This window comes from Calidris pugnax, unplaced genomic scaffold (genome assembly GCF_001431845.1).
Source record: "Calidris pugnax isolate Ruff unplaced genomic scaffold, ASM143184v1 scaffold1, whole genome shotgun sequence".
In the NCBI taxonomy this organism is placed as follows: domain Eukaryota; kingdom Metazoa; phylum Chordata; class Aves; order Charadriiformes; family Scolopacidae; genus Calidris; species Calidris pugnax.
In genome coordinates, this window is record NW_015090800.1 from 4,483,796 (window position 1) to 4,497,956 (window position 14,161).

A 14,161-nucleotide genomic window follows, 5' to 3' on the forward strand; every position below is an offset into this window, starting at 1 on the left:
GGATGTTCCGTGATAAATATTCCTCTGATTGAGTCCTAAAACCTTTGTTTTCTACTTCTGGTCACTTTGCATCTGTAGGGAGATGTGCTCAATAATGTTTTCAGGCCTCCAATTTGGGTACACTTCTAAGGACTGGAGGTAGGAGGAGACAGTTCTATAGGAGGCCATGGGCACAGCTAAACCATACACTTATAAACGTATGACCACCCATCCTACTGAGCCCTCAAGTCCTGTTTAGGCAGAAATCCCACTGAAATCAATGAATAAAGCCAATATTGGTGGACCAATTTTCTTTGCAGGCAGAAAAGAATTATTACAGTAAGACTGGTGAGGGATTAGCTGTACTGCCCTTTGTCTTGAAAACAAGGTGTTGAAACAAACTAAACTAAAAATAAACATGAGTTTTATAAACAGACAGTTCCAGAGCCACCACTTTTGGTCTGACCTTAAGCATACTCCCTGTCTTTTTCTTTCCCAGGGTCTCGATAATCAACCAAAGTCTATTATTTGCCAATCTATCCAGTGGATATGGATCTGAACTTAACAACTCTGAAGATGATTAATTTCAGAAAGCAAGGATCATCAGTTCTTGAAAAACTGGTGGTAGGGCCCAAACAGTGCACCCACAAACAGAGGCACTCAAAATCCTAAATCATACAGAAATATCCCAGTAGCTTAGCTCTTAATTGTATAGCTCTGGGATAAAAGATTAAAGACAAGAAAAGTCTCTGTGGTGATTAGACAGCAGCAATTGGAAAAAAGTCTAAGGAAGAACAAAAGAAGAAAGAATAGAGAGAGGGCAACAGAAGGACAGGGCTATTAAAGAAGTCCTTCCCACGCAGGAGCACTGGGCAGAGGGTCTCCACTAACACCTCCCCACAACCAACCAGAAGCAGCTTATTTTTAATGGAGAGTTTCTTTCCATATAGAGGAAGAGGGCTGAGAGGTCCAAAGTTGAGGTCTGAAGGGCCCATGAAAACTTCATTTCACACAGTAAGTGCCCATTCTGCACTGAAAAAAGGGTTCAGCAGCAGGTTTTTGTGGCAGGTGGAAACCAACAAGTCACTGCTGTTACTGGCTTTCAAGGCAGCAGTGCAGGCAACTGCAACAGTTGCATGTGCAGTTGTTCATGAGAACAAAGAAAACAGATTTAGGTCAATTTTTATGCAAATTAGGTGAGGACACTACTTTCTCAGTGCACTAACGCTGTGGCCCTTCAGTGCTCTGAACTATGAGCCCTCTCCCCTTACCCACCACTGTTACAGCAAATGGAGATGAAATAACCTCTGCAGTCACAGAGATGGGTTGCTCATACTTGCGTGCTTATTCTTTGTAAATTTTTCACATCCATGCAAAACCCTGCCAAAAAGATGATTAAAAAAACCTCAACCCCACAACAATAAAAGCCCAACATTTTCTTGGAGGGGTGGGGGCGGATGGGGAATAAACACCATGGAAACACGTAGAGAGATATATTCTTAGAATCAGATCATTCTCTTGTGTGGAAAGCCTTACTAATTCAAGCCTAAGTGCTGCAAGAATAAAGGGTTAGAAGGAAAAACACAGCTGGCGAAAATTGGGGGTTGCAGCTCTGCGTTTAATGTCTTCCACTTTGTGGCAATATCTCTGTATTCCTCACAACATCTTCCTCATTGGCTGCAACAGGCTGTGGGGGGATGAGAAAAGCTCACCAGATATGTCAATGCTGTCAGCAAAATAAGTGATATTTGTTGCCCAGTTTGTTCCATTTTGATTTCACGATGGGAATCGTAAGGGTGACTGTTAGCTCCAGTTTCAAGCTCATTTAGTGACTCTTCAAAGTATGATCTCACAGATTCAGAGATGGAAGGATCTTCCAGGACAGCCTCTTTATCCCACTGCATCTATATGTGCTAGTCTATGCTGCCCTTGGGGTTGTGATGCTTCTTAATGTTTCTACTGATTCTATCTCACTACATTGTGGCTCTCCTCCACTGTTTTAGACTACCAAAATGTTTTCTTGCCTAGGAGCAAGCCTACCAAGGATTGTTCAGTTAAATTTGAGGGAGTCAACTTACTATGTGCCAGCTCAGGCATCTCTTCCAGGGACAGGTTAGTGCCCTGGATCTCATCCAGACCTGGCTTTAGTCCATCTATAATAATACCACACTCTTTAGTTTACAGTTAGAGCCTTGAGGTAAACTGTCCCTGGAGGCACTGCATGTTATTTTTAGAGACTCAACCAAGTATTCCAAAGTGTTGTCCAAATGACATGGGCCAAAGCCAAGACTCCAAAAACAATGGCAGGCTTAAGGTGGCTCATTATTAATAATTATCAAGCAGATCAAGTAGAATGACTTGGTCCTAGAATTCAAGCTGTAATGGGCAAGCTGTATGCAGAACATCTCAGGGCCAGGTTCTCCACTACCCAGCAGTGTGAATAGCCTAATGCAACAACATCGGGTTGCATTTTGCACTTGCTCTGCACTCTGTTTTAATTCATGTATATGATTGCTTAGATGCAGGGGAGTGGAGAGACCAGGCACATAAAACTGAGGCTGCAGTGGGCAGTTTTTGCATGCAGTGTCACAGGGGTCCAGCTGCAGAAAGCAGATTTCACACAAAGATGAAAGCCTTTCTAGCGACAGGGCACTGTCCAAATTGTATTTAACTTAGAAGTGAAGCTTCCCCTGAAGGACACTAACAAAGTGATTAAAAATAATTAAAAAGAAGCCACATTAGGGATGGTTGAAAGAACTCAATCTGCTCAGATTAGAAAAAGATTAAGGGAAGACAACAAATGCCTACAAATACTTAAACAGGATGTTACAAACTGCACCGGGATTAATTTTCCTCCTTAGTCAACAAGACAATAAGAAATAATGGTCTGCAGCAGAGAATGATTACAAAATGCCAAATGACTCAATCTGTAACATTTGGATTTGCATCTGCTGCTGGAAGTTCCCAAGACCGAGGGGTCTTCAGAAATGGGTCTTGGTGCCCGCACAAGGGAATGAGCTGCCTGATCGCACGTTAAGGATAGTTTTGGGAATAATAAACTCAATCTTTCTACAATGCATAGGAAAAATTATGATGTCACAAATCATAAGAGGTGCCTGTCTACCCCAATGATTCTAGGAACTGATTGCACGTGAGACAAAGCTGCCTGGCAGCTACACTGGGACAAAGCCAACCTCGTAAGAGCGAAGCAGTACAGGAGATACGCTCCTATAAACAACACTCCCTTCAGCAAAGATCAACTCTTCAGCAGACTCAACAAGGCTATTTTGCATGGATTTTCATCCTGTCCAATGCAGTTATTTTACATTAAAATTTTGGCTCCTTACAAATAATTATCTTGCCACTATATCAGTGTCAAAGTGTTTTCCGTAACGTTTTTCTTTCACGTTTCAAAAGAAGCCAATCTACTCACGAGTCTTATCTGCTGAGGGGGAGAGGAGATTGGAAAGCGTACTGATCTTATTGATGTCAAATACTTCTAGGGAATAAAAGTTTATTGCTTTCCTTTCTCCGATTATCTTTTTGTGAGGATGTGGATCACAGGCTGGGAAACAGCACTCTGTCAGAGAGGAGACAGGCTTCACTACAGAGGTGAAAAGCTGGAGGAGGCACGAGGGAAAGCATGAAGAAGGAAGCAGGAGACTGAAGGTAAAATTTGAAGAGCTACCAAGTGGATTAGGAGTCCAGGGCTCGTGGAAAGTCATACAGCTTTCTAACTTTTCAACATGCAGGTTTAACCTTGCAAAGTGCAGCACACGACAGACATAATTTTGATGAAATTACTAGTATATTTTTCAGGGCAACATGCTGAATTGTGCTAGGATCTCGCCATTCCCACTGAGAGGAATGTGGAGATCTAGGTATCTTTCAAAAGCTATTTTTCAAAAAACAGGAAGATATAACTGAAAAGCATTTTTAAAAATGTTTAAACCAACGGAATTGTTCCATTGCCTAAACATTTCCAGGCTCAGTCCAGAGCTTTATCTGTTGTTCTGCTGAGTTTTAGGTCAGGCTCTAATTTTCAGATTTAAGGAGGGAGCAAAGAAAACTCCGTACATCCACATGTATGTCCTTGGAAGATTATCGCAACAGACACCGAGGCCTTGATTAGGCATCTGTAAGTCTTCATGTTGTATACATGACTGCATGTGGAAAATTTCAACAGCATGATCAAGATTTTACAAAATAGAAGGTGAGATCCTGACCTTTCAAATTTAATTGGAATTTTGCTATTGAGCCCAGCAGGACTTCAGATTCAAACCTTGGTGTTGACCTTGAATTGCAAAGGAGCTAAGAACCTAAAGGTCTTCTTAAACTTTGAATGCTCAGCATTTTTAATATTAACCCATTAACTTACATGAGTAAGTTTAAGGAATGAACTCTGAGAATCATCACCTGAAGTTTTCAGCTGCAAAATTTTCTGATTTGAAGTCAACATTTTCTTATACTGTTCTTCAACCTGTACTTTCCTTTTAGTATAAAATGGACAACCAGCTCTATCTTGGGATGTAGTTGGAGAGGGGATCTTTATGTCTGGATTTCTAATTTAATTAACTGTGCAGAATTGTTTCCTACTATAGCAAATTTTAATTTCTATGACCTCACTGTGGATCCAGAAGATCTTTCAAAGTGTTATCTACTTGAGAAGAGAATAGCCTCTTATCTCTGTACTCTTGTAGAGATGCAGCCCCCAATGTGTTGTTTCTGACAAGTCTACTCTTCCTTGGCTCAAAAGGCAAAGGCCAGGGAGAAGAGTTATATATGAGTCAGACTTCACTAAAGAAACGGTGGCTGACATGGAGTTTGAAACATTATGTTTATATCCTACCCCACTTACTAAAATTCTTCCTTCGCTCTCAGAAATTGAAATGTTGCATATTTTCTGTTCTTTACTATCCAGAAGTAATCTTCTTTTTGATCTCTCTAGCTTAGGCTGGAATGCTTTTTGCACGGACTATAAAGCTTACTGTATAAAACACAATAGATATGGTTTGAAACATCCCCATGTGTGAATGTTTAGAGACGGTTTCTACACATAAATATTCAAGTCACAATGCTTCTCGTAAGTGCACCCTGTAGCAATGGCTCAATCAACACCTGCCCTCAGAGTAGCACAGACCCCTCTGCAGAAGGAAATACCCATTGCATATCAGATACCTTCCCTACTGTATGGCAAACACTGATCAGTGCTGACTTCTATCCACTTCGCCAGCATAGCATAAAGAGGTAAAAAGTCAGATGAGACAATAGTACTCTTAGGATTGTTTATGGCAGCTTAACTGATTATGTCTGTCAGCTCAGGTGTTCAACTTTGTATTTCATGGTCTTTCAACATAGGTGATATGTTTTTTCCTTCACAAACTAAATTTCCTCCCCTTCAATTTCTGAAATTTTATCTGCAGTGCTAACTCCAGCTTTTGTAGTCTTGTCTAGGAATAACCGGGGAACTGATGATAACAAATATCTCCTTTATTTCCAAAGCAAGCATTCTATCAAAAACATAGTCTAAAAGTCTAACTATACAGATGCCGCTAAAAATAATGACCATCAATCTGTATTAATTTCAGGTTTCACTTCACCATACTGTCTCTAAAGGAAAAAAGAACAGCTCAGGAAAACAGTGAAAAAAGCTGGCTGAATACCAAACAAAAGCCAAGAGCTAAAATCCAGGTTGCTGCAGGGATGCCATAAAAAAATCAGACCATCTGCAGCAGTCATGGTAAAAAATCATCTAGCAGTGAGTCTATGCTTTTGGCTCCTGTTATTAGCTAACAGACAACTGAGTTCTGAATGATTCACATCCAGTCACGCAAATGACGCATGGACCCAAAAGTGTGGGGATTGGCAGGGTCTTTTATAACACGTGCCTTTGGAGAAAATGATGATAACTTCTGGATAGGTTTCACAGTACTGAATGGTATACGCTACCAAAGCTATTTTCATGTTTATTTCTGATATCTTTTACTCTCTTCTGTTTCCCCTGAACTACCTATAAATCCTCTCAATCACACAAACACTGGAAGAGTGTGAGCTAAATGTGATAAAAAGGCAGGTATATTATATATAGCCATAGTTGAGCAGTGGAGTAGCTTTGCGCAGTTTCTTTTCTGACATAACTTCTGTTGTTCTTCATTATTTTATTAATCTATACCTTCCTTTCAAGCAAAGGCATTTTTTATGCTCTGAGACCCAGACTCCCCTTGTGGTTTCATCTCTGCCCTTTACCTCAGGCATTAGAAGGAAGCTAGAGTCACAATTCTAATCTAAATTTACGAGGATAAAGAGACAACTACTATCTGTTCCATATAGAGAATATCTACTGCAGATAAGCTAAATCTTCAAAGGGAAGTCTTGTAAACTCTAACTCACTGGTGGGTAGAATGCAGCTTCAGGCTCATGTTTAAGAGAGAAGCTGATGTTGATTAACAGTGCAAGCTGCTTCAGTCCAGATTATCCTTTTTGTGTGCTTTGGGTCTTCTTGAGTTAAATTCTATCGTGCATTATAGCACAAGTTTTATTTACACTGGAAATCCTACCATCTTGGAGAACCAGGTATCATAACGTGCCAGTCTTCAGCCATAGTCTGAGTTAGCCTTCTACAGACATGATTGAGCAGTGTGTGAATTACATTCCTAGACCATAACACAGTGCTGAAAAAGTTGATGGCAAGAGCTGGTTTGCAGGTGAAGGCTAAATCTGATTTTAACTCCTATAGTATAATTGTATTGCCACTGAATTTCCCAACATTTTAGGAATTACAATATAGAAAGTAAAGCTACTTCCAGGATTAGGAAAAGGGCAAGATGAGACTGTATTTAGATTAAAGATAATACCATGTTTCAGCTAAATGTGTAACCGTGATTGACACCAATATCAATGATATGTTAGGAGAATTTATTCTAGTATTATTACGATAAAAGTGCTGGCATGAAAAGGGATTTGTGAGGCCTTTCTTATAAAACCTATGAGCTGATCAGTGTAGTGCCTTTGTAACACACTGTTATAGGTCACAAATACTTCTAAATCAATTATCTGAAGATGTATGAGGTATTTCACTCCTGCAGAGAGGGTCTTTACATGACATCCTGCTCAACAAAGGTACATTGCAAATCTTCAAACCAGTAAGCCACGTGCCATCTTTCAACATTAAAATATCAATGAAAAGCCAACATTTAAATTTAACTGCATCAGATGCCCCCCACCCCCCTTTTTACCCACTAATATTCTGAGTTAATTAAAGCTCCATGCAGGCAACCATGCCTTCACTATATAAAACAAGCAAGGAAGCTAAAGCCCCAAGGTTTCAACACAGCTGGAGCAGGTGAGCAGGCCTTTCAGCTTATCATTTTCGGATACGTACCCAGTACAGTACGTCTGTCCAGCCCTCCATGGTGATGCACTGAAAGACGGTCAGCATGGCAAAAGCAAAATTGTCAAAGTTGGTGATGCCGTGCTTAGGTCCCTCCCAGCCCGCCTTGCACTCGGTGCCGTTCTGACACTGCCGCCCGTGGGCAGACTGGGGGGCACAGGGAGACGGGTCATCTTCTGCAGGTGTATCTGAAAGGAGAGGAGGGAGAAAACAGAGATGAAGAGAACTAATTGCTGTTTGACGCACTGAGAAGCGAGTGAAGGATATCTGATTTTAACAAATACATTTTTCCAGCGAATTTGACAGCTTTCTCTAGGAAGACATGAGGAAGTGTATTAATTTTAATGGGCAGAGGGATGTTTTGTTGTCAGGCATTGGAATGGGCTGCCCAGGGAGATGGTTGAGGCCCCATCCCTGGAGGTGTTCAAAAGACGGGTTGATGTAGTGCTGGGAGATATGGTTTAGTGATGATGCTCCTTGTTTGTTGTGTGGGTGTCTATTTTTGTCAGTTAGGTTGACGGTTGGACAAGATGATCTTTAAGGTCCCTTCCAACCACTACGATGCTGCGATTCTGTGAAATAATCACAGAATCTTCTAGGTTGGAAGGGACCTTAAAGATCATCTTGTCCAACCGTCAACCTAACTGACAAAAATAGACACCCACACAACAAACAAGGAGCATCATCACTAAACCATACCTCCCAGCACTACATCAACCCGTCTTTTGAACACCTCCAGGGATGGGGCCTCAACCATCTCCCTGGGCAGCCCATTCCAGTGTCTGATAACACTTTCAGTGAAAAAACTTTTCCTAATATCCAGCCTGAACCTCCCCTGGCATAACTTGAGGCCATTTCCTCTTGTCCTGTCACCTGTGACTTGAGAAAAGAGACCGACCCCCACCTCTCTACACCCTCCTTTCAGGGAGTTGTAGAGAGCAATAAGGTCTCTCCTCAGCCTCCTCTTCTCCAGGCTGAATAACCCCAGTTCCCTCAGCCTCTCCTTGTAAGACTTATTCTCCAGACCCCTCACCATCCAAGCTGTCAAATTCTACAGTCAAAACTGAAACGTCTTTCAACATAAGAGGAAACATTAGATCAAGTCTATTACATTTCTTTAGGCTGCATGTTACGACCAGTGTTTTCATACCGCAGTCACCTGGGTTAATCTTGGAAGGGAACTGCAGCACTGAGAGGCACTCTGCTGAAGGAGGCTGAACCCCTGCAGCAGACAGGCTTCAGTGCTCTGGAGATCGGTTGATACGGTGCTGGGCTACTGTTAAATTAGAGCAGAGAGTCTCTGGAGCTCTGCTCTTTTGGAGGTTAGATGCTGCGTGGCATTTTATCAATGCCCGGTGGCACTCAGCAGCTCTACTGCTTGATTATCCACCTCTTATTCTGTATAGGTGTTCCCAAAGATCTGAGAGAACCCACAAAACAAGCCTGCCTAGATGCTTTGGTATCTGCAAAATGCTACAGAAAACACTTTTATAAGCACAAAAATTCCTGCAACAGGATTTTTAAAATATGGGTTCATTTTTAATAATTTTTAAATATGGATTTCAGTGCCTATTGCTACATTTATAACAAATGTGTGTGTGTGGAGGGGGAGCAGGTAATTATGTTTCTTGTTTCTTTCTTATCTTGGCAAAACCTGAATTTTCCAGAAGTTCTGATCACGTTCTGATCATTAAAGCATACCAGAAATAGCAATATTAGAATTAGATGCTATAATGTGTAATAATTACAGAGTATGGAGAAAAAAAACCCACTTAAAAGCTGTAAACCAGACTGATAATTCATTACAGTTCTAGCATCGTTTCCAGAAAATGAAAACTAACAATTTTATAAAGGCAGAAAATATAAAACTTCTGAAACAATTTCCTGCTTTACAATATTTTCTTGGTTACGAGCTGAACTGGGTCCTAGGCATTGGCAGCCCCCATCACATGGGGAATCACTGCTGTTCAAGTTGAATAAATCAAATGAGAAAGAGCAGATGGTTAGATGAGTGACAATACAAGTGAATTATCTTGAAATTTTAATATTTCTTTCTGTAAATAATTTGAAAACTCTTTCCTGATGGATTTGGTGCAAAAAGTTTCTTCCCATTAGTATAATTTTGCTTTCTTATTAGCTGCACTTCTAACTACAATTCTAGCATGTGATTAGAAAAAAAACAAAAGGGTACTGAACCTCAATTAGATATTCCTTTAAAATGATATCAGTTTAAAATGAAGATGTATTTGTGTACAAGATTAATAATAAAAGATTAATAATAAAATATAAGAGTCCTTCCTTTCTGTGATGCCATCTCTTTTGCAGCTCAGTCTGCTAGTGGTGAAATAATCATTACTTCAGTATTGCTTGAGCCTCTGGGAGATTTGTTAAAGAACTCAGTCTGGCTTGGAGAGCCAAGGGTCCACATTAAAAAGACCACTATTGTGTTCAGCAGTAATTGACAGTTTTGCTGTATCTCTTACAGACAGGACAGCAACTATGTGCCCGAGATGAGCAAGTCTCACCATTAGAGACAGTCTCTCTATATCAAAAGTCATTCATATCCAAGAAGCAGAACAAAGGAACCACCATTGTGAAACTCCAAACAGGTACACAGCAGGGAGCAACAGCCAGTCAACTCCTGAGCCAGCTCAAATGCTCCACTGAATAAGGGGAAAGCCTCCCTCAGAAAATCTTTGTATATATGATATAGTGTTCCCCTTACCTATCAGTCCCCCTTGTACATGGTAGCAGGTCTTATGCATCTTCCCCATGAATAACTCCAGTCCAATGATGGCATAGATAATAATGACAAACAGCACCAGCAGGGCAATATGCAACAAAGGGACCATGGCCTTGATAATTGAATTTAAAACCACCTGGAGACCTGCAGAGAGAACAGAAGGAAGCACTTATCAGAAAGAGAACAAAATTTAGAGAGGCTATAAATTGCACAATAATATGTCATTTTTATTTTGTTCCCCCTCACCTGAACTCATTATCTTGATGATGTAAAGATGTACACTTACAGATCACCTCCCTCCAGAAGATCCCAAACATTTCACAAATTTACCACTGCAGCCTGGGTCACAGATTAAAGTAAAACAGATATTACCTTACCTATCATTGAAATATCACCACCCTGGAGAAGGAACACATTAGCTATTTTGCCCATTCTCGAAAACCAGGCCTAAGCTGATCCCCAGAAAGTATTCAAGAGAGTTAAAGCATAGGAGAAACAAAGAAAAACCAGAACTGAGGCAGGACAAGAAAGACAGGGAGATATGCAAGAGAGCAAATGCTGGGGTACAACAGAGCTTCACTCCAGAGCACTGGGAGAGATTGCAAACTGAAGTCATGTTACTACTACAATTCTGGGTCCTTCCAGAGGTCAAGCCAGTCTCAGGCAGGGGCTGAGATGCTGAAGGACCACTGAACCCATACTGACTGACAGCTCCCAGCCCTCCTAGGATGTCCCTGCACTCCAGATCCACCTCATCTTACTTCCATCTGAACAGAGGGAGAGTCAGGACCAGCAGTGCTGCTGGTTTTGCTCCAAGATGTAGGCATCACTCTATGACAGAGGTTCTTGAGGTCCCCAGAAAGTGGTATGAACAGAATCTTAGTATGTGGCTGTTGTTAAGACATGAGACTGGTGTAAGCCCTAATCATGAGCAAGCCAAACATTTCCAGAATGGGAAGGTGACTTGTAAGATAAAGTGCTAAGGAGCTGTACCCTCAGATGCAATTGTCTGAAGCTGCAGATTCATGGGCATCTCTCTGTCTCCTTCTCCTCATTTGTAAAACCAGAATAACAAAGACAGCCTCATAAGCCTTCAGTAAGGATTTGCATTTACAAGGGTCTTAAAGTTATCATCACTGGTGGCAGTGATGGCAACCACTGTCACTGGCAAGTTATTAATGTTGGAAGTATTGAGAGACCTCTAGAACTCTGTAGTCTACAAATAGCCAGATCAGAACAATTACGAGCTCATGATTTTGCAATGACTGAGAGCCAGAAGCCATTAATGTCTCCTGTAAATGCTGTCATCTCCTCAGAGAAGTTGATATTAGCGATGATTTTTGAAAAATGTGATTCATGAGTTGTAAATGTCTGCTATACATCTGCCAAGAGTTTGTGATAACTATTAACTTTTAAAATCTATCATCTAAGATCTTAGATTTCATTTTTATTACTCTTTTTTTTTTTTTTTACTAATTTAAATACTTTCTAATAAGGATGACACATCTCTTGACAAGCATTTTCACTCGTAGCTAATCCACTTGTCAATTCACAGCTAGGGCTTTGCGTTTGCTCCCCAGCCACGATGGAACTCAGCAGAAGAAATCAAAGGTGGCATCAGCTGTCAGGTCAGCAAGATCACTTGCAGCCTGCTAGTAATCTAAAGCTGGGTACTAGCATCCCTTCAGTCAGAACACTTTTTCAGTCTGCAGTCAGTTTAGCTATCTGTTAATGGTTCATGTTACTATCCAAAGGGAGCGATATTCAGCATGAAACGTTCTGGCTTTAACAAAGAGATCCTTACATGAAGTACAATACTGACAGGATCAAAACTCATCCTATAGAAGAGTGCGATGTTCTGCTCACCCAGTTACCTCTAGGTACTTACTCTGGATAAGAAATGTCTCTCTGGGGAAAAAAATATTGCTGTGATTACATGAGGCCGTCAACCTTTTCCCTAGATGCTCGCCTCATTCAGTCTACTAATTCTAAATATATACAGGAGATATATTGCAGCCCACATCAACACCACTCCAATACTTTACAGCAGTCAAGAATGTAACATTCACCAGAAAATTAAAACAATGTCCCGCCTTCTCCCAAACAACGTAGAACAATACAAGAAAGTTAAAACCCTACAGATGGCTATGAACCTGAAAAAAACCGAGAGACTTTGCAGATTGAAATATTTCTAGCTTCAAATAAATCTACACTAAAGCAAATACAGGCCTCCATTTTCAGTGATTTTGGGAGCCTTGTTAATCCCAAATGTAGCCAAAATTACAAGGTCAAGAGATCTACTACCAGGTCTTATGTAATTTGCCCTTAATTGTTATTATTAATTAATTTAAAATTAATCATGGGATATGCCCAGTGCTCTTGAGAGGGTACTGAGGACAGACACAAAACCCTCTTTCCTTTTAAATGTAGCTTCATTATCACCCACACCATGAAAGTGCTTCAGTGTAGTACAGATGTCCAGAGAAGATAATACCTGAACAAACCAATGCCCTTTGTGTTAACAAAGCAGTGCTGGTGAAATCAAAGGCCTGCACCATAAACGTGAGATGACGAAGTGTTTAGACAGTCAAGGTGAACAAGTACCACCAGAAGATTTACAGGAGCTTCAGCTAGCTTAATTAGAGAAAAAACAACTTTGAAGAAAAGATGAGCTCCTGAATACTGTTAGCATGAACTGATGTGTGCGCTGTGCAGTACCCTGTTAGGGCAGCCTGGTTTTAAATCCAGATGATTCCACTAATTAGCAAGCTTACACACATTACCATTAAATTACTCAGAGAGTTTCTAAAAGTTTAAAACCACTAACTAGCCAGCAACTTTAGAGATGTCCTCTCAAAAGATGTAATGAAAGCTGCTCGTAGAAGGGCAAGGGATATGTGGGCATCACCAATCTCTTCGTGTTGTTGTCAAGCTTGTTGCTGCAATATTAGATGCTGCCAGTAAGTTACTTTATTCTCAGTTCAGGCATTCACTTGCAACATGAACAGTGATTGCAAGGAATGGCACGAGGAACAGAAAAGTTGGTGTAGTAGCAAGAGGGGAGAACAGGGAGAGCAGATAGAAAAGATTAAAGGATTGGGGAGAGCTACAGGTAACTAGAACACACAGAGACACCTTTTAATAAAAACCCACATGCTTCAAAACACATCAAATCTGTGTTCTGAAATCTGAGAGGTGCAAATCATTGTCTGTGGATGATCAGATACATTTCTGATCGGGGTAAATCAAGGTGAATCATCCCCTTACACACAGACACAAAGCTTTTTCTAACCATTGGTGAGAATTTCTACACAATTTTACATGCTCTTTCCCCTATGCAGAGGAAGAAAAGAGAGTTGAAGTCACAAAAAGTTACAAAAAAAATTACTTCTCTGTCCCACTCATGCACGCTCTTAATCTTTATAGACTGACACAAAGATATTGCCCAGCAAGGGTAGTCACAATACAGGGGCAATACAGTTCCCACTCGCCTGATGCTCTAATTGAGCATCTTTGGCATTTTCTCCCTTGCGGGGGTAAGGCTTGCACTCCTAGCAATAAGCTGTGCAGCTTATAATCATAATTAAATCAGAATGCCTGGTGACCTGATCAGACTGAAAAGCTGGCCTCTGGATTTCAAGTAGATGATGCCAATAACTGCCTTCCCATTGCAGAGTGAAAAGCTATGTTTTTACACCGCTTTACAGAGGCTGGCAATGCCATCCTTGGCCAGCTATAAACACAGAGTCCTGAACTTATGTCCTGGCAAGTAAATAGAAAAATAAATGGTTTTCAAATATTTGGCATTCTAAATGTATTTATTCGTTTGTGGAAGCTCTCTCCATGTGCTAGACACTCCCCAGACATCTGTGAAAGCACAGCATCTGCCTTGAGGAACTCACTCCAGGCTGGACCAAGAGATAACTGCACAGAGGTTAGGAAAAGTGCCACAAAAGGGATTGTTTGCAGTTTTTCAGCCCATGTTTTTCTTCTGTTAATAATTGAAATTCTTAAACACCTCTTAGTATTTATTTTAAAAGCACTTCAGT

At 40.7% G+C, this 14,161-nt stretch overlaps 1 protein-coding gene across 13 annotated transcripts in view; it reads right to left on the reverse strand.

The window, feature by feature from the left end:
• Positions 1-14,161, reverse strand: part of CACNA1C (calcium channel, voltage-dependent, L type, alpha 1C subunit) — a 504,338-nt gene that overhangs the window by 172,953 nt on the left and 317,224 nt on the right. For all 13 annotated transcript variants that reach the window (XM_014937306.1, XM_014937303.1, XM_014937300.1 and 10 more), the window contains exons 6-7: positions 10,095-10,256; positions 7,361-7,557 (exon numbers count right to left, since the gene is read on the reverse strand). In XM_014937306.1, coding sequence (XP_014792792.1) covers positions 7,361-7,557; positions 10,095-10,256 — 359 coding nt within the window. The remainder of the gene's footprint in view (positions 1-7,360; positions 7,558-10,094; positions 10,257-14,161) is intronic.